This window comes from Pundamilia nyererei, unplaced genomic scaffold, assembly GCF_000239375.1.
Source record: "Pundamilia nyererei isolate P.nyererei 1_Seehausen unplaced genomic scaffold, PunNye1.0 scaffold00072, whole genome shotgun sequence".
NCBI lineage: Eukaryota > Metazoa > Chordata > Actinopteri > Cichliformes > Cichlidae > Pundamilia > Pundamilia nyererei.
In genome coordinates, this window is record NW_005187473.1 from 490,440 (window position 1) to 514,120 (window position 23,681).

Here is a 23,681-nt window from a genome sequence, read left to right on the forward strand (position 1 = left end):
AAACACACACCGTTTTTGCTCACGATCACGTTTTTATTTATAATAACAATGCGTCGTGACAGCTCGTCCCAGTCCAGCTCTTTCAGGAGATGAGAAGAACTTCAGGAGGGGCCACATCTACAATCTAGTACAATAACCCAGGCACTAGCACAGGCATGTATGGGTGATAGTGGAACTGGGCGGCTAGTGTTTACTGATGATGTGACTGCTGATAGAAGCAGCAAGATGAATTGTGAAGTGTACAGGGCTATACTCTCTGAGCAGAGAGTATCTCAACACAGCATTGATGATGTCCATAGGATCCAGAAGTCATTGACAGCAAAGGATTTTCATTCACGTATTAAAAATTCCTGTAATTTAAAATGATGCTTCTTTACTTCTGAGCCTATGGAAATTTGGGACTTGATTCAAGTCTTGATTGTTGGATTTTAAAATCCATTGTGGTGGTGCACAGAGGTAAAGCTACCAAAACTTTCATTCCTCAGAAACTTATGGACCTAACTGTCTGTAGCATTTTATCTTAATAAAGTAAGAGAAAGACTTAAACGGCACATTTATTGAGTAAATAAATGTGCAAATGAGCAACCAGTAATCAGTTTATCTGAAGAACACTTTAACTCAGCACAGCTGCTGTACTCCTTTATCTCAAGCTCCAATTTGGAAATGTCAGTGAACACTCTAGCCATAGACAAGATATTTTACAGGGGTAATCAGAATATCATTTAACTATATTATTGTATTCATGTAAGGTCTTAAATATGGCCAGTACAAATACAACACAGTAAAAGTGTTTTTTTTCTGCTCTAATAAACAGTTGCTAGTACAGTAGTTTGAATACCTCCAATACACCATCTATGTATTTGCAATTCAATTCCTCTGTTTTACTTAGTAAAAAAGAACCTTTAGTAGCAATTATTCTGTCCCAGTAAACCCTGAAAGATGTTTTCTTTTTTTTTAATTTCAGTATACAGTTTGGAATTTTGTCCCCAAGAATCTGTTTGAGCAATTCAGAAGGATAGCAAACTTCTACTTCCTCATTATCTTCCTTGTACAGGTAACGATACACAAATGCATGTGAACACTCCTTGACGTATTTCCTCCTCTTAATACAAATGCCTGTGCTCGTTCTTGTGCTTGTGCTTCCGAGCATTGAGTGACTCATCGACTTCTAGGTACCAGAGCAGAGACTGGTCTGCCTCTGTATGAAAGCGACACACTTACTCACTTAGTAATATGTGTGTCTTTGCAGCCAGCCCTAAGCATTAGGCCTTCACTGTGCATCAGTCATTTTAGGCTGAAGTAGGATTTGGCTTTCAAATTTTTAGCCTTCTGATTTATTCTGCACTGTGTAGTGAAGCCAAAGCAATCGCCTTGACTCTATTTCACCCACTCAACATGTCAGTGAGGCTGAAGTCACCTTAGCCTCAAATCACTGAGAGAGGGGCCTCTTTTCATCTAAGATGGCCAATTTGACCATTTAAAGATTGCTTTAGATGGGTTTCTAGATGACTGGTGAATTCTTCTGTTAGTGTAGCCATTTACAGAAAGTGTTTGTTAAAGTGTTAAGATATCTTTGATCTTTTCCTTGAGGCGTCTTCCTTTTAAGCAAAGTTTCACTTTACATTCAGTGTTGCTTGCCTAAAGCCTTTGTGGTTACGCTTGAAGCCTAACAAATGTTGCACATTTTCCTCACATGGAAAGTTTGCAGTGCAGTTGTTTTTTTATGAACATGCATTGTTTACATTCATGTTGCTTTCTTTCTCATTTGTCTGCTCAAGGATTTTTTTTAGAGTAATTATTTACTTTTTATTTATTTATTGGATGACTACTTCCACCTGTAGATTAGTGCAACATAGGGCTGCTCAATTAATCGAATTTTAATCTAAATTACGATCTGGGCTTTCAACGATCATTAAAAATGACTGAGCCGATTATTAGCACCTCCCTCGTGCTTTACTCTCGCGCTGCTCCGTGTGGCAAATCGAGCGTACCTCTCTGCATGTCGAACACGCGTTAAGGCAACAATTAAGAGGACCCGAGGGAAGCTCGGAAAGCTAAGCAGAAGTTATTTGGAGAGGAGAGTGACTGCCGTTGGTTGAAAAGAGAGGTTAAAAAAAACTTCAGTTGTTGGAAACATTATGGGCTCGCAGAGTCAGACGTGGATCAAGTAGACACAGTGTGTAAACTTTGCTACAGTGTCGTAGCTGCACCACAGAGCAACACTGCAAAGTTCACTAAACATAGATGTTTACATTTTTCATTAATTTCTTATATTGCAAACATTTGCACTGTTATCAGTATTTGCACACTATTTTATATTATTTTTTGACAATCTTTAAAGCCATTATTCAATACATTGTTATTGTTAAATAAATATCATCAAATAATTGAGATCTCAATTTCAGTGAAAATAATCGTGATTATCATTTTTGCCATAATCGAGCAGCCCTAGTGCAACAGTGTGAAAGAGTTGCCAGAAACCTGCTTATGAAACACCCCCCAATCCAAAACTAATATCCACTAATAAAAGCACTGCTCAATGGCACTAAACCATTTTAGCTTGGTCTTCAGTTTCACACACTTTGCTCAGCATTTCGTTGTGATTATTAAGACCAGGATATGGGGTGAGGAAATATAATATCCCAGTGACCCTGCTTACAAAGACAGTAATTCAAAAGTGTATGTGAGACTTGTTCTTATCTGATCGTTGACCTTTAAGGGAAGTTATACGGGTTTCCTGTTTATGCACATTGGCCACTACTTCTGTCGTATTTTTCAAGTTGCTCGTTGTTGCAAAAACCACTACCACTTTTACAGTCCCTTTTTTAGTTTGGCATCATCTCTAAACTCTGTTTTGTATTTTTCTTTGAAGTTAATGATAGATACGCCAACTTCCCCAGTAACCAGCGGCCTGCCTCTGTTCTTTGTGATCACAGTAACTGCCATAAAACAGGTGAGAACATAACCACATAGCGGCTTCCTCTTCCTCATGAAAATGTGGAACAAACATACATGCGTCATCAGTGATTATTGTCTATTTGTAGGCAAAGCTCAAAGCTTTTGTTGTTGTACAGAGCACATTTGAAATTATAAAGTATTGATTGAGAACATTTGAAGCATTCCTGTTTCTGACATTAAACACGTTTGTTTAGAATAACTTGCTAAATTTGGCCACTTCTGTTGATCAGTTTCTAGTAGTGCCACACATGCCACACACACAACCATAGTCAGTAAATAAGATTATTTTAACCACCTGCCATCTGCAGTTTGTAACTGGTTGTGTTTCACAGGGCTATGAGGATTGGCTGAGACACAAGGCTGACAATGAGGTGAATGGGGCTCCAGTGTTTGTGGTTCGCAGTGGAAGTCTGGTCCAGACGAGATCCAAGAATATCAGGGTAAGATCATCAAAGTTGTAAAGGACCTTAATCACGCCAGTTATTCCAGTTTAGAAAGAATTTCTTTGGTCCAAGAAAATTATGGTATCAAAAAAAGCTTTTTGCAACTCCTAACGACTCGTAACTAACTTTAGCTTGGATGTTAAAGTGTCATTTCTTTAAATTTGTTCCCATCTAAAGCTTATAAATTCACTCTAACACCTAATTTCCCATGGTACAGTATGCAAACACTCAGAGACCTGTTCAAATAAACCCTGAAACGGTGATATGATTCTGTACTATGTATAATTGTATTTGTATAACTAGCTGCAGCATTTGCCCTTCAAACACTGTGTCATTTTATACCTCGGCTTGTCTGGTAATGGTGGTTGTGTGATGATTATAGGTTTTTCCTGATCTTATCTGACACAATGGATAATACTGTGGGTTGCATGTCTGGGGTCATCACTAAAGACATCACTAAATGTGTACTTTAGTAAAAGAATAAATGAATCACTTGAGGGGTTTTTTCCTCACAGGAAACTAAGTGCCAACAGGAGTGAAATTGTTTAATCTAATACAAAGGATGACTAGTTGCTTTGTGTTTGGTGACCTTTCAGAGTTAATTGTCCTCAGTCTATGGAGAACTACATCGCTTCTAACCTGCTACTCACAAACAACATCTAACTGCATAGCTTCTATTAAATAAGTAACATATGTAGTGTTGTATTACTCTGAAAAGACAAAAAGCTAAAAATTACAAACTGTAATATAACAATTAAACATATTGTCTAGAGTGTGAACAATACAGAGTTTTTGTTTGATTTCTGTTCCCACACAAAACATTTGAAACACTCCCAGCAAACTAAAATGCTTCACAACACTTCACTAACCAGTGAGAATGCTCAGTACACTTCTTGGCCAGGCTCTGGAGTAGTAAATAACGTGGAGAATGTACCTCTAACATTTCCATTTACCTAGGCAAATGTTCAGGCAAAACTGTATTCTTTACGTCTTTATGTGGTAGTCTACCACATCCTCAAAGCACACCTGACTACAGGACGGCGTGTAGATCTTGCAGTCACAATACAAAAACGGCTCTGGAGCTTGTTTAGAAGCAGAGTGAGCCAACGTCCTCCAAAGGGTCCAACTGTGGGTGTTTTCATGTACGCTAAAGAGCACAGAGGTCAAAAACAACCAAAAATGAACACATTTGCAAATTTCGATAATAGTTGCACCCCAATCATTTTTAACTTGCCTACAATATATATTTCTTAACAAAGTCATTTAGCTATTTAGTTTTAAACATTTTTAGATTTCTAAAATATTTGTGTGTGTGTGTGTGTGTGTGTGTGTGTGTGTGTGTGTGTGTGTGTGTGTGTACTTAGTTTTTCTCCTGTCTGAAAACGTGTGATAATATTGCCTAAGTGATGCTAAACGTATTTTAACTCAATTAAACATCACCGTAAATGTGTGAATATAATTATTTGACAATCCAACTGAAATATAGTGAAAAACTGAACAGACTTTACCCTGTGCCTGCTTCTGTCTATCCATCTAGGTGGGAGACATCGTCCGTGTGGCTAAAGATGAAACGTTCCCAGCAGACCTGGTGTTACTGTCGTCAGATCGTCCAGATGGCACCTGTCACATCACCACAGCCAGTCTTGACGGAGAGACCAATCTCAAGGTCTGACAATAATATGAGTGGTGCTGTTAAACATACTTGGAGGTGTTTAAATCTCTTTAGCTTTGTCACTGTGAGTTTTCAGAAGCTATTTTCACCTTCTTTTCTTTATCGCAGCTCAAGCAAATACTAGATTTTTGCTTTGTTGAAGTGACACTTATATATTTCACTGTATATTTCTGTTTGGGTCATTTAAAGTATTATTTACATAAAAAACAATATTGAATTTCAGTTGTTGCAAACGTGCTGACATGAATGCATGGCTAATAACCTAGTCAGGAAAATGTGAAACCAATTTTATAAATCGTCTGTGATCTGAGTCACTGCAGTGAGTAATTGCTCGTACTACTGATGGTGTTGATATACAGGAAGGAAAGTTGATGATATTGCTGAGAGTCAGACACCATAAGGCTAATGGCCTGCATATTAAAGCCCTATGGATGGAGAGCTCCTCACTGAGCCTCATTCATTAGCAGCTTATGGAAACGGTTTACATAGAATAGGAGTTCTTTTCCTATTCTATGTAGTTTGTGTCTGGCATATTAATGATCCCAACTTTGAGAGTGTGCGGAGTTTTTTTTGTTTTGTTTTGTTTTTGTTTTTTGTTATTCTTTTGCTTTTCCTCTCGTTTTATCCGTGAGTTTTCACTGTTTTTTCTGTTATAATTTTCCCATTGCTCACTCAGAAAACCACATTTGTCCCACTTGAAGCAATGCTTCCCAGCCATCACTAATTAACCTGTTGTGTGTGTGTGTGTGTCTTTTTTCTAGACCCATTACTCAGTGGCGGAGACATCAGTGTGCCAGTCAGTCTCCCAGCTGGAGGCATTGCAGGCTGTGGTGGAGTGTCAGCAACCAGAACCTGACCTATACAGGTAATCGTCAATTAAGTGTACAGATCCTTCAAGATAAATCTAAGGGTATATTGTGTGGATTCAGACAACAGATGTTTAAAAAAGGTACTTAGTCCCATTAAACCACATAAGAAAAAAAAAGAAACAGCAACTTTTTCTGGGTAACTAAAGCAGTCAGAGGGTTATGTAACAATTTGAAAAAGCTGCTCAGAAAAAAACATGTTTACCAAACGTCTGAAGAAAATCTCGTAATACATGAACAAGGCATCTCTCCATATTATGCAGGTGCAAAAGTAAAAAATATAAATGGTTGCAAGTGCAGGTGGATACTTAAATCTGAGGAAGAATTGCCAAAAATCCAGAGGTATGAGGGCAGATGCACCAGCTTGGGTTGTGTTTGGGTGGAGAAACCTGATTGAGTATACAGTCTTAAAAATTCCACTATGATAGCAACCTTTCCTGTCTGTTTGAGAAACTAAAATCTGAACTGTTACCATTTTTTTTTTTTTTTTTTTTTACTATTAGAGAGGAATGCACATTGTGTCTGAAAACCTTTTCAATGTGGGATCCTATTTGATAAAGTAGCTCAAGAATTGCCTGCGAGTTAATGTTCAACTTGAGGTTGGTGGATGAAAAAAAAACAAAAACAAAATCTAGCCAGGAAATTATTGTCACAAGACCACAGCTGAACTTTAAATGTAGGATGAAGATTACAATAGACATTCAGACTAATCAGTATTTATCAGTCATAAGATGTAAAATGTTTTGTCATGCTTGGACAAATGGCTTCATTATGTAACTCTCCATAGGCCTAATTTATATTCACAAAGCACTGATTTATGTTGACTGTCCATTAGGGTGTTTTTTAGATCTTTATTGTAACTTGTCTTTTTTTTTTTTTGTGGCATCTTGAATGTAGAATATATAGATGCAGTATTAGAGGTCCATTACATTTGCTGCTCATTATCACAAAATGCATAACAATAAAAAAGAGAGCTTTTTTTGTTGTCTTTTTGGGAAAATGCATTTGTTTCTTTATTATTTTTATTGTTATTATATATTATTAAAATTGCATCTGTCACACATTGGGTCGATATAGTCTGACCAAAATTCAATCTCTGAATGTCAGCTTTCTCTGGCATTTCTATTTGTCATTTCTTCTAAGTGCTCTATGAGTCACAAAGCTTCCTTAAGCTGCAGAGGCATTAATCCAATTACTTAAATATGTCAGAGAATGGTGGATGAATAAAAATATAAACATAGGCTTTAAAGTAATTTGGTCATCACAGTGCATGTAAGTCTCAGGTTTTCTGTCCTTTCCTGAATTTTTCCTTTTACTTTGTGCATGCGAACAGAGTATCCTGTTTGGTTTATCAATCCACTTAACTCTGTTTTTTCTTTCTTTCTTCTTTTTCCCAGATTTGTTGGTCGTATGACGGTGACTCAGCATGGGGAGGAGATAGTTAGGTGAGATGAGTTTTCTGTCTATTATAGTACCAGCTATAAGCACAAGAGCTAAGGATACAGCACCATTAAAAGAGTGAACATAAAAAAATAAATGAAAATTGTTACTTAAATATGGAGACTGTGCATTCATTGTAAGATGCATAATGTCATTGGATACAGATACAGATGTATTTTTCTCTTGTTTGTATTTGTCAGACCGCTGGGTCCAGAGAATTTGCTGCTGCGAGGGGCCAGGTTGAAAAATACTAAAGAAATCTTTGGTGAGTCAAAATAAAAGGAACAAAAATAAATGGTTCAGCAAAGCACAAACTTCACGTAAGAATGAGGCCGATTAAGAATTCACATTTTTCGCTACGTTTGGAAGTATGATTGACCTTTTTGTGCTGTTGCAGGAGTGGCTGTTTATACAGGCATGGAGTCCAAGATGGCACTCAACTATAAATGCAAGTCCCAGAAACGCTCTGCCGTAGAGAAGTAAGCTATTTTATTATTGCTTTTTAAGATGTGCTTAATGAAGTCTCCAACTTAATATTTCCCAATGTTCACAATGTCAGGTCCATGAATACCTTCCTCATCATCTACCTGATCATCTTGCTGTCCGAGGCCATTCTCAGCACCATCCTAAAGTACGCCTGGCAGGCTGAGATCAAATGGGACGAACCTTTCTACAACCAAAAGACAGAAGCGGAGAGAAACAGCAGTCCGGTTAGTCTGCTTTGTTTTCACGACCAGAGGAATGCATTCTTATTGATCTGTTTTTGTGAAGACTGCAGGCTATCGGCTCCAGAGATTAGATGAGTTGAGATTTTAGTTGACATTCCACTTCTTCTCTCTGTTTACATTTGCACCCTGCGCTGTCCTTCACTTTCTGATCCCCGTAAAAATTATAAGGGGCCTATAATATAATGTAGATGTAAGTTAATTAATGGTAAAGATTCTTTGAATTGACATGCACAGTACGTCTACAAAACTACTTGTGTTAGTGTTTCTAGATTTTGTGACAAGACACTAGAAAGGAAATGCCTGTCACTGGGCCAGCCTGCCAGCCTATCAGCCAACCTGCCAGCAGTAATCAGTCACGGGGAACAATAGCCCTTATGTATTGAGACAGCAAGAGATTAAAAAAAAAGAAAAAAAAATCATAGTTGTGCACAAGCCGTCCTGCTTCCTGGACACCCAGGAAAAAAACCCAGGAAATAATAAAGCTCTTGTAAAGTCTGAACTCTTTCTAATATCCCGGTCCAAGGATAGCTAAACTTATATTTGTAATATTAAATCACACATTTCTGAGAGTCCTTCTTGTGTCTATAATGCAGACAAACGTATATCTAAGTCATTAATTATAATTTCTTTATTTTAATTAGCATGTTAGTCACGCTCACATAAAGGCTTATACAGTGCAAACATGTCTTTTAATAGCTGCTCATATGTTCAGTCTGTGCTACTTATCCTTTCCTGTCAGTTAAATAATCAGTCCCTTAATGTCAGTGAATTACCTCGCCTACTTTGGTTTCATTATTCTGTATATGGCTGAGATATATGTAAGCGAATTTATTGAAAGACAGTCTTAATATTCTCCTGCATTTTTTTGTAATGCTTCTCTCATACAGTTTATATAATTTCTCTTTCTTGCAGCAGTGCAAACGACTTGCATGTATATAAATTTACTTTATACTTTTCATTGTACTGCTCTCTTGTCCTCTCTTTAAATAAAAAAGAATCTGTCATGTTCTTTCAGATCTTAAAGTTCATCTCAGACTTTTTGGCTTTTCTGGTGCTCTATAACTTCATCATCCCTATCTCGCTCTATGTTACTGTGGAGATGCAAAAGTTCCTTGGCTCTTTTTTCATTGGCTGGGATTTGGACCTTTACCATGAGGAAAGTGACCAGAAAGCTCAAGTCAATACCTCTGACCTCAATGAAGAGTTGGGACAGGTATGAAAGAGGAATGAAGATGCCTATGTATGCATATTACAAAGCACACCCTGAACATGGATATGCATGGATGTCCTGCTGTATCATCGGAGTTTTAGTGTTGTATATAAAAATTGCATATACTGTAAAATATTTTACATTTATATGAAATATCATGAATTTTTAGTAATTTAGAAATATGAACCGGTTTGAATCGGTGAATTACGTTTATGTACATATTCAGTATACAGCATACAACTATGCCGACTTTAATGGTTAGTGTACTTCTGTGAGCATCTGTGTGTTTCTGTTTTTCAGGTGGAATATGTGTTTACTGATAAGACGGGCACACTAACAGAAAATGAAATGCAGTTCCGCGAGTGTTCGATTAATGGAACCAAGTACCGGGAAGTTAATGGCAAACTTTTGCCAGAGGGAATGACAGACGACTCACCAGATGGTTCTATGCCTCCCCTGGTATTGCATATATATATTGCAGGCTTGGTTCTTTTCTTTTTCTGTTGTTTTTTTTTTAAAATAACATGCTGTGTTTGTATCCATCAAGAAAAGAGAGGGAGAGAAAATAAAAATGTATGTCTCATCTTTCCTTCCAGATGGGTGACGAATTGTTATTTCTCAAGGCAGTGTCACTTTGTCACACAGTTCAGATCAGCTACGACCAGTCAGACTGCCTGGCTGTGGGAGGAGACCCATTCTCCCATGCCAACGGGTTCTCTTCCAGTCCCATGGAGTACTACGCCTCTTCACCGGATGAGAAAGCTTTAGTAGAGGCAACAAAAAGGTAAGGTGACACTTGAGCTTCCTCTTCTGCAAGTTTCAGGTTCACAGGTTAAAATTTATGCACAAAAAACAGACTGACGAAGTTGTTGCTGTGCGTTGTGATGTTAGACATTAAGAGCTGGTGGTTGCACCGGACTGCAGAGGTTGCGACACAGGAAATGTGTAAATTGTAGTCTGCATCCCAGTAATGCCACAACAAAACGTCTTAAAGGTCTTTATTAATTTAAGGATTCCTCAAATCTTAGTCTTCTTTAAACTTTAAAGATGAGTTTGGTTTTGTCTGTGCCTTTCTAGATGGGTCAGTGATTGGCACTGGCAACTCACAGCAAGGTTTGTTCAAACCCCAGCTGGGGTCCTTTCGTGTGGAGTAAACACGTTTTCCCTGTGGCAGTGTCACTTTCCTCCAGATACCAGTGACATGCATGTTAGGTTAATTGGTGATATCCTAAATTTGCTGTGGATGTGATGTAGAATAGGTGCAGTCTAAAGTGCTGAGAACTGGAAATATGCTATATAAATGAAAGTGTATAAGAATCCTTGCTTTGACATGATTCATACTGTACTGATTGTGTTAGCTGCAAAGGGAAATTTGGTGGTTGGGGGGGGGGGACACTGAGGTTGGGCTGCTGACCACTTGTTCCTTTCAGTGTTGCAATAATACTATATGGGCAGCAATTCAATATCCAGCAAGCGATTCAAAAACCCAAGCTGACCACTGTGGGAATATGTCCTGAAAGGGCAAACGCAGTATTGTGAGCACATTCTGCTTTGCTGCTTAAACATTAGGCAGCTAAAGAAACTGGAATCAAAACACCACCTCTAGATCTACAAGAAAACCTTGATAAATTGATCATTTCTGCATGTAGCTGTTTAGGACCAAGCTATGGTTTGCTTGTCCACGAGTGTTTTAAGGTCTACTTGGGTCAGACTGACGTTAAGTTCATCGTTGGACGTTTAGCATAAGGCTCTGTTTGGATGTGTGTGTTTCTGCCCATTTTTATGAGAGCTATGTGAGTTCGTCCAAAGAGAACTGCAGTGCATCAATTGCACATGCGCCGGTCTGGCAGATTTCAAGTGGGCTTAAAGGAAGCATAACCGGAATGACTGCCTGTCTGTGCTGTCTGTGCTGTCTGTGTCGTCATCCATTGTAAATTATAATTTGTACCTTAAAGTAAATCCACCCATTGATTCAGGATCCTGTTTTGCAGAAACACCCTATGAAACTGGAAGTCCAGACAGTAGAGTTCAGTGCTTAATGTTTTGTTTTTTCTGCTGCAAAACAGTTTTTAAAAAGTTTCTAATGCTGTGTAAATTTCAAATAAAGACAGAAAGCAGTCATTTAGACTTAAATTCCATTTATTCAAAGTACAGAGAGAATGGATGGATAACTGAATGAATTATGTATTGATTCAGTGTCCTGAGAAAAATGCTACAGCTTGCAGTTATAGGTAGTTGTTGTAAGATGTTAATATAAGTGCTGGGGTTTGTTTTATTTTATATTTTTTCTCTCTCAGGATTGGAGTGGCCTTCTCTTGCAGCAATGGAGATACCATGGAAATCAAAACTTTTGGCAAGTTAGAAAAGTATGTCACCTTGTGCATTTTTAAAATCACAAATAAGATTACAGTGGATTGTTGTTTTTCTTAATCTCACTCAGGAGATATTCCATGCTCCCATAGTTTTTAAAGTAAAATAATAAATAATAAAAACCTGCAGCCAAAAACTAAATCGCCCCTGTTCAAAACGAGTAACTAATCTATGTCTGACGGGTCTTTGTTTGGACACTCAGGTATAAACTGCTCCATGTACTCGAGTTTGATCCTAACCGCAGGAGGATGAGTGTCATACTGCAAACTCCCTCAGGTAATACCACGTTCTTCAGCTGAGCTGTACGTTTGTTGCAAGTGAAAAAAATGAAATTAACCATTAACAATAAAAACAGAAACATTGAGGAGTTGATAATATTCTAAAATAAGCGAAAAATGGAAGCTTATGTTTACAAGTATAATATAGTAAGTTTTTTTTGTATTTTATTTTATATTTTTATTGAAAATTGACATTTTAATGCATATTTAGCGTATATGTTCTTGCTGTGTTGCTTTTCAAGGAGGCAAAGTGCTGTTCACCAAGGGGGCGGAGTCTGCCGTTTTGCCTTTCGCGACTAGTGGTGAGATCGAAAAGACAAGGCTGCACGTTGATGAGTTTGCCATGGTAAGATTTTTGTTATTTATTTATTTGTTTGTTTGTTTTCCTCTCTAAATATTAACCAGATGCTTATATTTTCACAATCATGATACAGATTCATCACCCCTTAAGCCCAATATTTTTAGGGGGGATTTTTCATCTGTTGCAGAAACACATTTTTTCTTTTTTTTTACCATTGAAGTCACACACATCAGCTGTATTATTTAATAGGATACAAATGACTTACCTGTCTAGAGGTAATATGATTATCAATATGAAACTTCCCGATATCCCTGTGGTCAGATGTCTGAGACAAATTGGATGAAGTTGATACATCTGTCTTCAAAAGAACCCTTTAAATATATATATTTTGATTTATGTCCTCAGATTTGTGTCTGTATGTGTAGGCCTGACATTTTTCAGTGTTACAGTGATTACTTTTGGCTCTCTGTTCCCATTACATTGTAAATTCCTCGCCACAACAGACACACGCACACGCACACGCACTGCCCTCACATCATGCCATCATACGTCAGTACCCAGGAGTCGGTGGGTTGATTTGTGGTCATCTACCCCTTAGGCTCACTCTGTGATTTAGAGTCAAGCTTTAATAATTTGTTTTTCTCGTCTTTCTTTCTCTTTGCTTCTTTGTTTCCTGGATTCATTTCTTCCCATCATTCTCTTATGATTTTTTTTTCCCAACCTTGCCGACATTTGACCTTACCATCTACCCAAACGTGGTGTCTCATTTTATCCTTCATCATTTTATCAACCTTTCTTTTGATATTTCTTCTTTTTCTTCCCTGTTTTGAATCATTTTTCTAAACTCCATTCTCCTAATTTAATTATAGAAAGGTTTGCGAACCCTGGTTGTAGCATGCCGCCACTTCAGTCCGGAGGAGTACATCGATGTGGACAAGAAACTAAACAGTGCCCGCACCGCGCTGCAGCAGAGGGAGGAGAGACTGCAGGAAGCCTTCAGCTACATTGAAAAAGACTTGCAGCTCCTGGGAGCAACAGGAGTGGAGGACAAGTATGGAGACTCAAAACATAAAATAAAATATCTTGACATTCTCATCACATTCATAACCCGTGCTAGTCAATACAGAAAGGATTTTGCATTGAGTATCCACACCTAAACCAGTATTAAGGACAAACACAGTCTCGCTAAACTAATAATACACAAAGCAGGCTTTTGATGTGTGCATTGAACACAAAGTAATAATCTACAATCTAGGCTTAAGTAGAGTCAAGTGAACTAGGTAGACTCAGGTCTTTTTTTTTCCTTTTTTTTTTTTTTTAATACAATGTTTGCTATAAATTAAAGCATCAATTCTTTTAAATCAAGAAGAAATTGTTTAATTTGGTCAGTACAATCAGTACACTGAAGTACTGTGGTTTGCTTTTCCAAACACTTGTGTGTAATCTGAGTCAATTTTTAGGAATGTGGGGTTAAGATAATGTTAATTGTAAGTGTTGCTCAATGCTACATGATTATGGGTATCAAATTAGATCAATTTAAACAACTGACCACTGTACTATTTGAAGATGGTCAACTTTAAAAACAGGATGCCATTGTACAGGAGTAGATGATTTATGTGCCACACAGGCTTCTGGATTTTTTCTTTATGCTGGCCAATTTCGGTTGACAATTTGTCCGTCCACTTTGGTGATCGAGATCTGGATACCTGAGCAGCTATTAGATAAAATCAAGAACTTGAAGGACCAGTAGGCTTATGCCATGGCAAAACATCTGTCACCCATCCATCTGTAATTTATCGTGGTTGAAGACACTTTTAAGTTTGTGAAGATGTTTCACCTCTCATCAAGGGGTCCTGGTTATTTAAAGTGTAGTTGGGTTACGTTAAGGGTGAAACCACTCTAAAGGTGCCAATATACCCTCCGTCGTAGCAGGAAGCCGCTGCAGTATTCTCATAAACGTCAGGTTTCACCACTCAGACAATATCGCGTCATGCGCTCTAACAAGGAGGCGAAGTTGTGAAAACCATCTCCCACACAACAAGCAATGCGGTGAGCATAAAAACTGTGAGACCTTGCCCCGTAATGAGCTGAGGTGTGAGTTGACCCATGCCATTTTTTTCACACCTTGGCTCATGTGATAACTCGCAACCTCAAAATGGGACAAACCCCCTCCGGGGATTAAATACATTGCACACACCACCTTTTGGTTTTAGAACTGAAGCTCCTTTGAGAGATGAAGTGTCTTCTCAAATTGAAGGAAGTACAGTTGCCTTCTTTTTAAAAAATCTTTTATTCAAGCTCTTAAGACTACCATGACTAGGATGAGACCTTACACAGACAGGTATTCACCTAATTTGGTCTCAAGGTGTAATAGTTAAGTCCTATTGGTTGCTTTACCGGCACTTTAGACATTTTTGCAAGAATCACTAGAATCACTTGGTCAGAGATTCATTTGTCATGTTTATCACTATTTGTGAGCCTTCTTGAGTTCTCAATGGATTTGAAATCTCAACAGTTTGTGCAGTACAGTGGTCCCTCGTTTATCTCAGGAGTTACATTCCAAAAATAACACGCGATACGTAAAATCTGCGAAGTAGCCAACTTTATTTTTTACAATTATTTTAGATGTTTTAAGGCTGTAAAACCCCTCACTACACACTTTATACACTTTTCAAAGACTGGCATGGACGTTTTCACACTTTTCTCTCTTGTTTAAACACTCTTAAAGCTCAAACCTTTGTAAAAGAAAATGACCAGTATTATAGAATGAAACCAAAGGCACCCGCAGTAGCCTTTGACGGTGCAAAGCTTTTCGTCGACATTGTTGTGTTGGTTGGGGAGAAAGCTTACAAACATACAGTACAGCGCTTCAGAGTCACACTGCTAGCGATCAAAGATTTATGTAAATTTGACAAGCTGAACGCATTCTGTACTGTACAGAGACACGGCACGAGATTGATCGACAATGGTGTACAGCCAATCAGGACGCAGAACACAATGCGCTGTTTTAAAAATAAATAAATAAATAAAACCATGGAAAATTGCACCCAAAAAAATCTGCGAAACTCCGAGGACACGAAAGGTGAACCACGTTATAGCGAGGGACCACTGTACGCCCAACTGCTGACAACAAAACTCGGAATCTTATTTCTGTAATTCACACATTCCCAAAAAAAAAAAAAGTAAGTTTTGAGAAATGGACATCATCCACAGTGGATCAAATCTGCTTGTGTTTTGTTGTTGCTGTCTTAGGCTTTTTTTTCCTCATGGGCTTCCAGCCATGTAACAACCCCCCCCCCCCCCCAAAAAAAAAAAGAGAAAAAAATTCAAAACTGAAGAAACACACAGGCAAAACAGCACAGTGGGATGATTTTTAACAGACAATAAATAGTCAGCAGGGAGAAGAAGACGTCACCTCACCGAGCCTCTCTGGAAATGAATGTTGATGTGTGTTTGCAGCCGCTCGCCATCTGCTCCTCACATAAGCCTCTTGCGTCTCCCACTTTGTTTATCTTTTTGCTCGCTCTCCCTTTTTTCCCACTGCTCTGCTTCTGTATCTGAAATGAGATCCTCCCGGGGCACGGATGTTCACGGTCAAAGAATCTCCTCTGGTATGGAAGATGAGATGAAGGGTTCCCTCCAACATCTGTGTAACATGAAAAATGTAATGCCGATTGGCATAAAAATATTAGATCAGATCAACTGTCTTTGAATCTTTTGAAAAATAACTGCAGCGAAAAACACAAAGTAGTCAGTCACCCTCTGCTCACCAGTTCTTGCTAACCCTTCAGTAGATGTGTTAAATTATGAAGCTTAGTTTGATCAGTTCCATCAAGTTACCCACACTTTGTCTGCGTTACTTTGGAGACCAAAGTGTTTATTTTCTCTCTTTCTTGTATCCCTAGACTTCAGGACAAGGTCCAGGAGACCATTGAGGCTTTGCGACTCGCAGGAATCAAAGTATGGGTGCTGACAGGGGACAAACATGAGACGGCAGTCAGTGTAAGCCTGTCCTGTGGCCACTTCCACAGAACCATGAACATCCTGGAGCTCCTGCAGCAGCACTCTGATAACGAGTGTGCTGAGCAGCTCCGCATACTGTCCAGGAGGTAGGTGTGATTCTGCTGAAAGTAATGATGTTATCTGACAGCATACATGCTGTTTAATTTTGTGTGTGTATATATATATATCCCCTGACCTCATATTGTGTTCTTTTTTTAACTTTTTCTCTGTCTGTTCGCAGGTTAAGGGAGGACCATGTCATACAGCATGGATTGGTTGTAGATGGAGCTAGTCTGTCTTTAGCATTGAGGGAACACGAGAAGCTCTTTATGGAAGTGTGTAAAAACTGTTCAGCTGTGCTGTGCTGTCGCATGGCCCCACTGCAGAAAGCTAAGGTATTGTCTTGTAAGCATTTTTAATTGTTTGTGGGTGGATGGGGTTCCTTTGTTGTTGTTGTTTTTGGGGGGGTTTTATGTTTGTTTGTTTTTTTGTCTCTGCAAATTTTCTGAAGCTCACCTGTGATGCCATTGTTACTTTGTTATGTCTAGGTTGTGCGTCTTTTAAAGACATCTCCAGAAAAACCCATCACCTTAGCTGTTGGGGATGGAGCCAATGATGTCAGTATGATACAGGAAGCCCATGTGGGCATAGGTAAACACTTAGCTCACGTACATACAGACTGTATTATCTCACACGACATGGTATTAGTGTTCTGCAGTGTGATCTCCAGTATGTCTGTGTCTCCAGGTATCATGGGGAAGGAGGGTCGTCAGGCCGTGAGAAACAGCGACTATGCAATTGCCAGGTTCAAGTTCCTGGCCAAACTCCTGCTGGTCCACGGGCACTTCTACTACATTCGAATAGCTACTCTTGTACAGTACTTTTTCTACAAGGTAAGATCTAGAAAGAGACTTTCTACTTCCGCTGTAATCGTTCAGTCCCACTAGAATGAAAATACAAGACACATTCCCTGTGACTAAGAGAAATCGGTGTGTTTTTATTTGTTTTGTTTTTGTTTTTTTTAATTTAGCAAAAAATTGCATGTATTTGCAGTAACTCATTTAAGTCAAAAAGGAATTGCACAGGTTGCCTGGTGGGAGTCAACCCAGCTCCAAACAGTGGTGCTCTGCAATCATTCTCAGATTGGTGAAGGTTTGCAAAATATTGCTGTGTAATTTATAAATGCTCACAAATTCAGTCTCAGTCTGAGTGCAGCTGGTCTGTGATGCATCTCTTTGCAAAAGAAGACTCTCCCTAATTGGTTGCCAAATGGGTGTATTCTGGTTATTTTCCTATCTGAAACAAGTTTGCACAGGGCCTGTTTTTACATTTTCAAATAACAAATCACTTATCTGTGGAGAACTTCTACATTTCTGTTCAGGAGATTTGGTTGTTCTCTAAATGTGAATTCTGTGTTTATAGATGGCAACAGATTTGCAATTTTTGCTGATTTATCCCAGTTATTTGCTGTGTAATTGCACGTAATTGCCAACTTAACCCCATTCAGATAGCAGACTGACTCTTTTATTGTCATTTTATCATTGTCGTGATACAATTACTCACTGACTTGGTTCCCATCTTCAAAGACACCATCTCAAAGGCAACGGGACTACAGGTTCACTGCACACAGTCACAATAATTTAGCTTGTGCCATGGCCTCCAACCACTGTTTCCCCTAGTGTGACCGTAGCATAACTAAGAGCGTGTTCAGTTGTGTCTCCTGTCACTGCAATATTTTTAATGTTTCTTTCCTTCACTCTGTCTTTTCTAGAATGTGTGTTTTATCACGCCGCAGTTTTTATACCAGTTCTTCTGTTTGTTTTCACAACAAGTAAGTCTCACACTCTCTGTATCTTTGTCTTTTTAATGTCAGTGGTGTTTTGGTCCTAATTTTGTGCTCCGCTTTACCAGCGTATCTTATTAGGTATCAGATTGAGTGCATTTTTATAGATTTTTTTCTTTTTCGATGTCTCTTGCAGTGAATCTGTGTTAAATAAAAACGAAAATGGATCTTATTATTTATAGGCTTTAAAATTAAGAATCAGAAGTCTATTGAATTTCTGTCTTTTCAATTATTTATGTAGCATGGTTTTGGAAGCCAGTCCCAAAATATTATTAACCATGTAACACTATAGTTTTTACTGGGAGGCCATATTATAATCCTCTTGCCTCATCTTCTAGTACAGTGTGTGTGTGTTCCTACTCATTTGTTTTTCCGCTTTGCTCCAACTCTGCTCCGCCTCGCTCCCTGATATCTTTAAGGTCTGTTGAACGAGTTGTGGATATCAGTTCTTGTTAATGGGTCATTGATGAGTGAAATGCTGTCTCTGTCCAACCTAGACTCTGTACGACAGTGTTTATCTGACACTGTACAACATCTGCTTCACCTCGCTGCCAATCCTTGTGTACAGTCTGTTTGAACAGCTGGTCCATCCGCATGTATTGCAGAACAAACCTGGCCTGTACAGGTGAGCTTATATGTCATCTCTAGGTGAACACTACTTTGTATATTGTTTTCTGTTATGTCATCATCTACGTACACAGTTGGCCCACTGTTTCTTTTTTTTGTGTGTTAATTGGAATTTTATGTAATGTTTTTAAATTGGCTGTTAGCATCTAGATGCTGCTTGTTACATAAATCATTTTATTTTTCAGAACCGCTAAATTGCAATGTATTTATTTATTCATCACAGTGAAACATGCAACTTTGCTTGGATCCTATGAATGCTCTTAAGGATTATGATTAAAAATAACCTTTTATTTATTTATTTTCTGCAGGGATATTAGCAAGAACTCTCTGCTCTCTTTCCGGACCTTCTTGTACTGGACTGTGTTGGGTTTCTGTCACGCCTTTGTCTTCTTCTTTGGATCCTACATACTAATGGGAGAGGACACCACACTTATGGGCAATGGACAGGTATGTGTTTTCATGCTCTATGATGCTGATATCAGTCAAATGTTAGTTCAGAGCAAAAAAGGGAAAAGTAGCAAACTGATACTATAGAGTAACCATTCGTGATTGCATCTTGTTGTGTTGCGGACATTAACGGGACTGTTTACCCGCTGGTATTTTTGCACTCACGTCTTCCCTTCATCTTGCACTTTTCTTATCTGTCTCTTTGTCGTTCTTTTTGTTTAAGAGCATAACAAATCTTCCCTTTTCTGTCCTGCTGCATATCTCATCATCTTTCTTTCTTTCTGAAGTTTGGTATTTCCGAAAGCACTCACTTTTACTGCACTCTCTTGGTTGTCTTTTTCTTCTGTCCTTTGTTGATTACGCCTTTTCCCTTTTGCCTTCATGCTGTGCATGTCTTCAGATCTTGCGAGCTAACAGGCAGCTGGTAAGAGTCTGCTCTACAGATGAATGCATGTCTTCTTAGGGAGCTAATGAGAGAACTCCCAGAAAGATTTTCTTTTAAGTGAAATATTAAATTATTAGTAATGATGCTATTCAAGAGCATGAATTTAAGTGGCTAGTCTATAGCATTTACATTAGTGGTGTCTTGAAATATGCTGAATCAACTCATAGTAGAGTTACATGGCTTGGTTTAATCATTTCCTACCTCTCCTGTACCCTTAATGGCGACTTTTGAGTATATACAGTATTTTACAATATATTATATTTTGAGTTTGATGACCATTAGAATAGAATAGAATTTCTGCCTTTTTCAAAGCGTAGCTGCATAGGCAGAAACCATCTTCACTAACATCTAGTCAGATTTTTCTATAAGTAGGTAGATATCAGTTAGGGGACAGAGTTTGTAAAAGATTTTAGTTGAAATCATAATTCTGAAAGTAACGAGCACAAACTTGAACTGTATTCCTATCACAGGTCCAGAAATGGTGTTTACTCCCCTGTGTGTCACTATTAGCCCTCAATGTCCAGACACCAGCAGGGTCCTGAACTGGCTGGCAAAAAAACAATGTCTCCCACAGCTCTCAACCTATAAGTAGAACAGTGGAGCTACTGATGGTACTCACACAGTTGGAGGCCGAGGTCTTATTTTGGGCACCGTGATGCCAAAACAACTTGTTAACCAAGGCTACAGTCATAGTGAACTTGTCTCTCTTTGCACCACATGTGTAGACTAAAGCTTGTCAGTGATCCAAGGGAACAAGAGCAGTAGGGTAACGACGTCCCTTATACAGATGCGAACACACAGTCTGTACATTTATGCAAAGCTTCTGTTTTCCCCTCCTCATGAAATCATTTTCAGGAAGTGCCAAACTACATTGTAATGCTGTTTATTATTATTAACTGAAGTACTTGCATGTCTGTTTCTGTAGATGTTTGGGAACTGGACATTTGGAACACTGGTCTTTACTGTCATGGTCATCACTGTCACGTTAAAGGTAAATGATATCAAATATTATACCCTATCAACAAACCACTGTACTCTTTCTGAAGAAGCAGTTGTGTTTGGAACGTTTTGTAATGTTTACGACACTCATGGTTACATTTGAAGCTTTCAGAGTAATGAGTGGTGGGTTCATATAATAGCAGGCACTCTCCCAGTCAGATTTGTATGTATGCTACCTGCTGAGAACAAAGCAGCAGGAAGCCAAGTTATTCAGTGAGTGTAAACAAGGGCTGGGAAAGAAGTATCCAGTGACACATCTTCAGCTTAGCTGGAGTTTTGCTTACATGTAGGAATTTATAATAAGTTGACAAGCTGACACTGAAGTACATCAGCAATTTATTTTTGAGTGTTTGAGTCTTTTCTCATGTAATGCCCTCTAAGGATGATGGCTGCTGTTTGCATAGCAGAAAGCTGAGAAACACATGCAGTTTCAAAAGGAGACATTTGTATTGTCAAAGTCTCGTTAATGAAATGTTGAAAGATGTTGTGATGAGGATGATGTCAGTGGCCATTAATTCGAGAAGATAATTTATCAGTGTCACCTCAAGGTCTCTCTTTATAGCACGGAGGAAGATTGCTGTAGTTTATTGATGCACTGCCTGTCCCTGGATCCATGTTTTACACCCATCTTTCTTTTCCTCCCCCTCCTGTATGTGTGTAACGTCAGCTTGCATTAGAGACTCATTTTTGGACGTGGATGAACCATTTTGTGACATGGGGCTCAATTGCCTTCTATTTCATCTTCTCTCTCTTCTATGGAGGCATCATCTGGTAAGAACACCTTCTTGGCAAGTTCTTTTTGCTTCTGGAAAGTGATGCTTTTAAACTCAGTTACTTCCTGTGTGCTGTATGTTTATCTCAAATAGGTCTGGGCAACAGGAACAAAAAAAAAAGCTCTTACCACTTTTTTTTCAGGTTTTTTTTCTCATGTATATTAAACATTTAAATATTATTTTCTGTTAGAAGCTGAGCATGACAAATGTACAATACACAAAAAATAGAACAATATACAGATCTGTAATTCTGTGTCGACAGTCATCTAAAATATTAATTCTGACCAATAAGATGATTTATATATTTAAACAGTTTTTGGGGGGAACAACACCAAAAATAAACAAAGCTTTCTGTATATATCATCAGTAAAAATTCAGGAATCTTTCAAATATAAAAAAGAGAACATAAACTAAAGTGATATATTCACACAATTGTGGTGTGCTAATGCTTCAAGACAACAATCCATCCATCCGTCCATCCTTTCACTTATCCAATTCAGGGTTGCGGGGGCGGGACTGGGAGCTATTCTAGCTCCCATAGTGCGAGAGATGGGGTTCACCACGTGTAGGTCGTCAGTCTGTCGCAGGCCTAACTGTCAAGTTTTTCTAAAATATAAATAGAAACGGTTTGAGAAAGCACAAGAAGCACAGGATTGAAATGCATTGTTTTTGACCACAAATCCGATCAGGTGGTGAAGTATGATAGCTTTGCAGATCTCTCTACACTCCTGTGTAGCTGGGACAGTGCTGTCTGAGAGAAATGTTTACAGCTAGTTGAACCAGCAGCTTCAATCAACATTTTCAACTGTGCTTACTTGCATCATACAGATTACAGTAAGGTATTGCATTGTGCATTGTGCAGGTAAACAGTTAGCTGTGCATGGTGTAAGGATGTCCTTGCATCAGGTGCTTATGTGGCATTTATGTGGAAACGTGCTTTCAACTCATTTTGCAATGTGTGTTGCTCTGCTTCTTTATCAGGCTTTAGCAAAGTCCTCAGACTCTTCTTTTGAATAATAAGCTTGTCCTTTTATAGCTGTCATGTTCAGTAACGCTGTCCCTCGAGTTTCCGTTACAACCCTAACGCTGCAGTAGCACAAACATTAGCACATGTGCTGCTACCAGCGGCTCCTCCTACACTGATGTCAGTGTTCCAACCATGTCCGTCCCCATGATTGGTTTGACAGGGTACTATTCTCACTGGCCTCTCGTATTGTCTGTGAAAACATGGATGTAGTGAGTTCTATCGGCTTTATATTGAGCATTGTCTCATATTTCTATTGAGGGAAAAATTACTTCATAATGACTATTTTAGTGTTTTATTGCCCAGCCCTGATGTCAAACTATACCTCACACTAGAGCAGGGCGATATGACCAAAAATATTTATCACGATATAGATTTGAAAATTTGCGATAACGATATAATTGACACTAGACAAAATACTTTACAACTCCACAATTTTATTAGTGCAAAAAAAAAAAATCAATGTATTTTCACTTAAACAAGCAGCTGTTTTTTATGTGCATTAAAGTTATATAAAAATTTTACAGTGCAAATGCAAATTCCTTGCTGACAGTTGAACCAAAAGGCATTTCCAGTGGAAACTGGCCGACATATCCTCAGCATAACCATGTATAATATCCACAAAACTTAAAAAGAGGTCATACACACACAATACGGTAATATTATGTTGAAGCACTGTACGTATCACTCCGCGAGGCTCCTGCCTATGATAGCCGTAATGCTCAGACAATCCATTAAGCGGTGCGGGTTCGTAGCTTAGCAAAATCGTACTAAAACATTTGACAGATTTTCGAGCGCCGTGTACGACATAAAATCATTTTAAGGTCGGTAAACACAACCAGAATTCAAACATAAGGCCCGCGGGATTATAAGGGGCACTGTCGATTTTCAGAAAAATCAAAGGATTGATTTTAAGTGTGCCGTATTTTCCAAACAACACGGTAATAACGACGGCCCGCTAGCACGCTCTACCAAAAATAGTGCTTTGTTGTGTATCTGACGGACGAAAGCTAAACCAGTTCCACACCACTGAAGTTGCAGCATTTTTACAAACCAGTTCTGGTTCATCAGTTTCATTCAACGATCCGCTTTCGCCCATGTCATACTCCGTCGCCGCCGTGCCTTTTTCACCATGTGCGTATGAAAACAAAGGCACTGCGCATGCGCGTTTTACCCATATTCTATCGCGATATTTAATTTTCTTGTCGTAGCCCAACATTATACCGGTGTTACCGTGAACGGAATGATATGGCCC

General features: G+C 38.6%; 1 protein-coding gene across 1 annotated transcript in view; it reads left to right on the top strand.

Annotated features, from left to right (window-relative positions):
* The window catches only part of atp11b (ATPase phospholipid transporting 11B), a 46,099-nt gene that overhangs the window by 5,922 nt on the left and 16,496 nt on the right, over nucleotides 1-23,681 (top strand). The window contains exons 2-27 of the mRNA XM_005736929.2: nucleotides 965-1,054; nucleotides 2,873-2,953; nucleotides 3,291-3,398; nucleotides 4,939-5,067; nucleotides 5,835-5,938; nucleotides 7,337-7,384; nucleotides 7,580-7,644; nucleotides 7,777-7,858; nucleotides 7,939-8,089; nucleotides 9,123-9,320; nucleotides 9,618-9,776; nucleotides 9,914-10,101; nucleotides 11,615-11,683; nucleotides 11,890-11,963; nucleotides 12,208-12,311; nucleotides 13,136-13,317; nucleotides 16,172-16,375; nucleotides 16,510-16,663; nucleotides 16,817-16,919; nucleotides 17,016-17,161; nucleotides 18,040-18,099; nucleotides 18,609-18,736; nucleotides 19,047-19,185; nucleotides 19,586-19,609; nucleotides 20,556-20,621; nucleotides 21,297-21,400. Of these exons, the coding sequence (XP_005736986.2) occupies nucleotides 965-1,054; nucleotides 2,873-2,953; nucleotides 3,291-3,398; nucleotides 4,939-5,067; nucleotides 5,835-5,938; nucleotides 7,337-7,384; nucleotides 7,580-7,644; nucleotides 7,777-7,858; nucleotides 7,939-8,089; nucleotides 9,123-9,320; nucleotides 9,618-9,776; nucleotides 9,914-10,101; nucleotides 11,615-11,683; nucleotides 11,890-11,963; nucleotides 12,208-12,311; nucleotides 13,136-13,317; nucleotides 16,172-16,375; nucleotides 16,510-16,663; nucleotides 16,817-16,919; nucleotides 17,016-17,161; nucleotides 18,040-18,099; nucleotides 18,609-18,736; nucleotides 19,047-19,185; nucleotides 19,586-19,609; nucleotides 20,556-20,621; nucleotides 21,297-21,400 (2,960 nt within the window). The remainder of the gene's footprint in view (nucleotides 1-964; nucleotides 1,055-2,872; nucleotides 2,954-3,290; nucleotides 3,399-4,938; nucleotides 5,068-5,834; nucleotides 5,939-7,336; nucleotides 7,385-7,579; nucleotides 7,645-7,776; nucleotides 7,859-7,938; nucleotides 8,090-9,122; nucleotides 9,321-9,617; nucleotides 9,777-9,913; nucleotides 10,102-11,614; nucleotides 11,684-11,889; nucleotides 11,964-12,207; nucleotides 12,312-13,135; nucleotides 13,318-16,171; nucleotides 16,376-16,509; nucleotides 16,664-16,816; nucleotides 16,920-17,015; nucleotides 17,162-18,039; nucleotides 18,100-18,608; nucleotides 18,737-19,046; nucleotides 19,186-19,585; nucleotides 19,610-20,555; nucleotides 20,622-21,296; nucleotides 21,401-23,681) is intronic.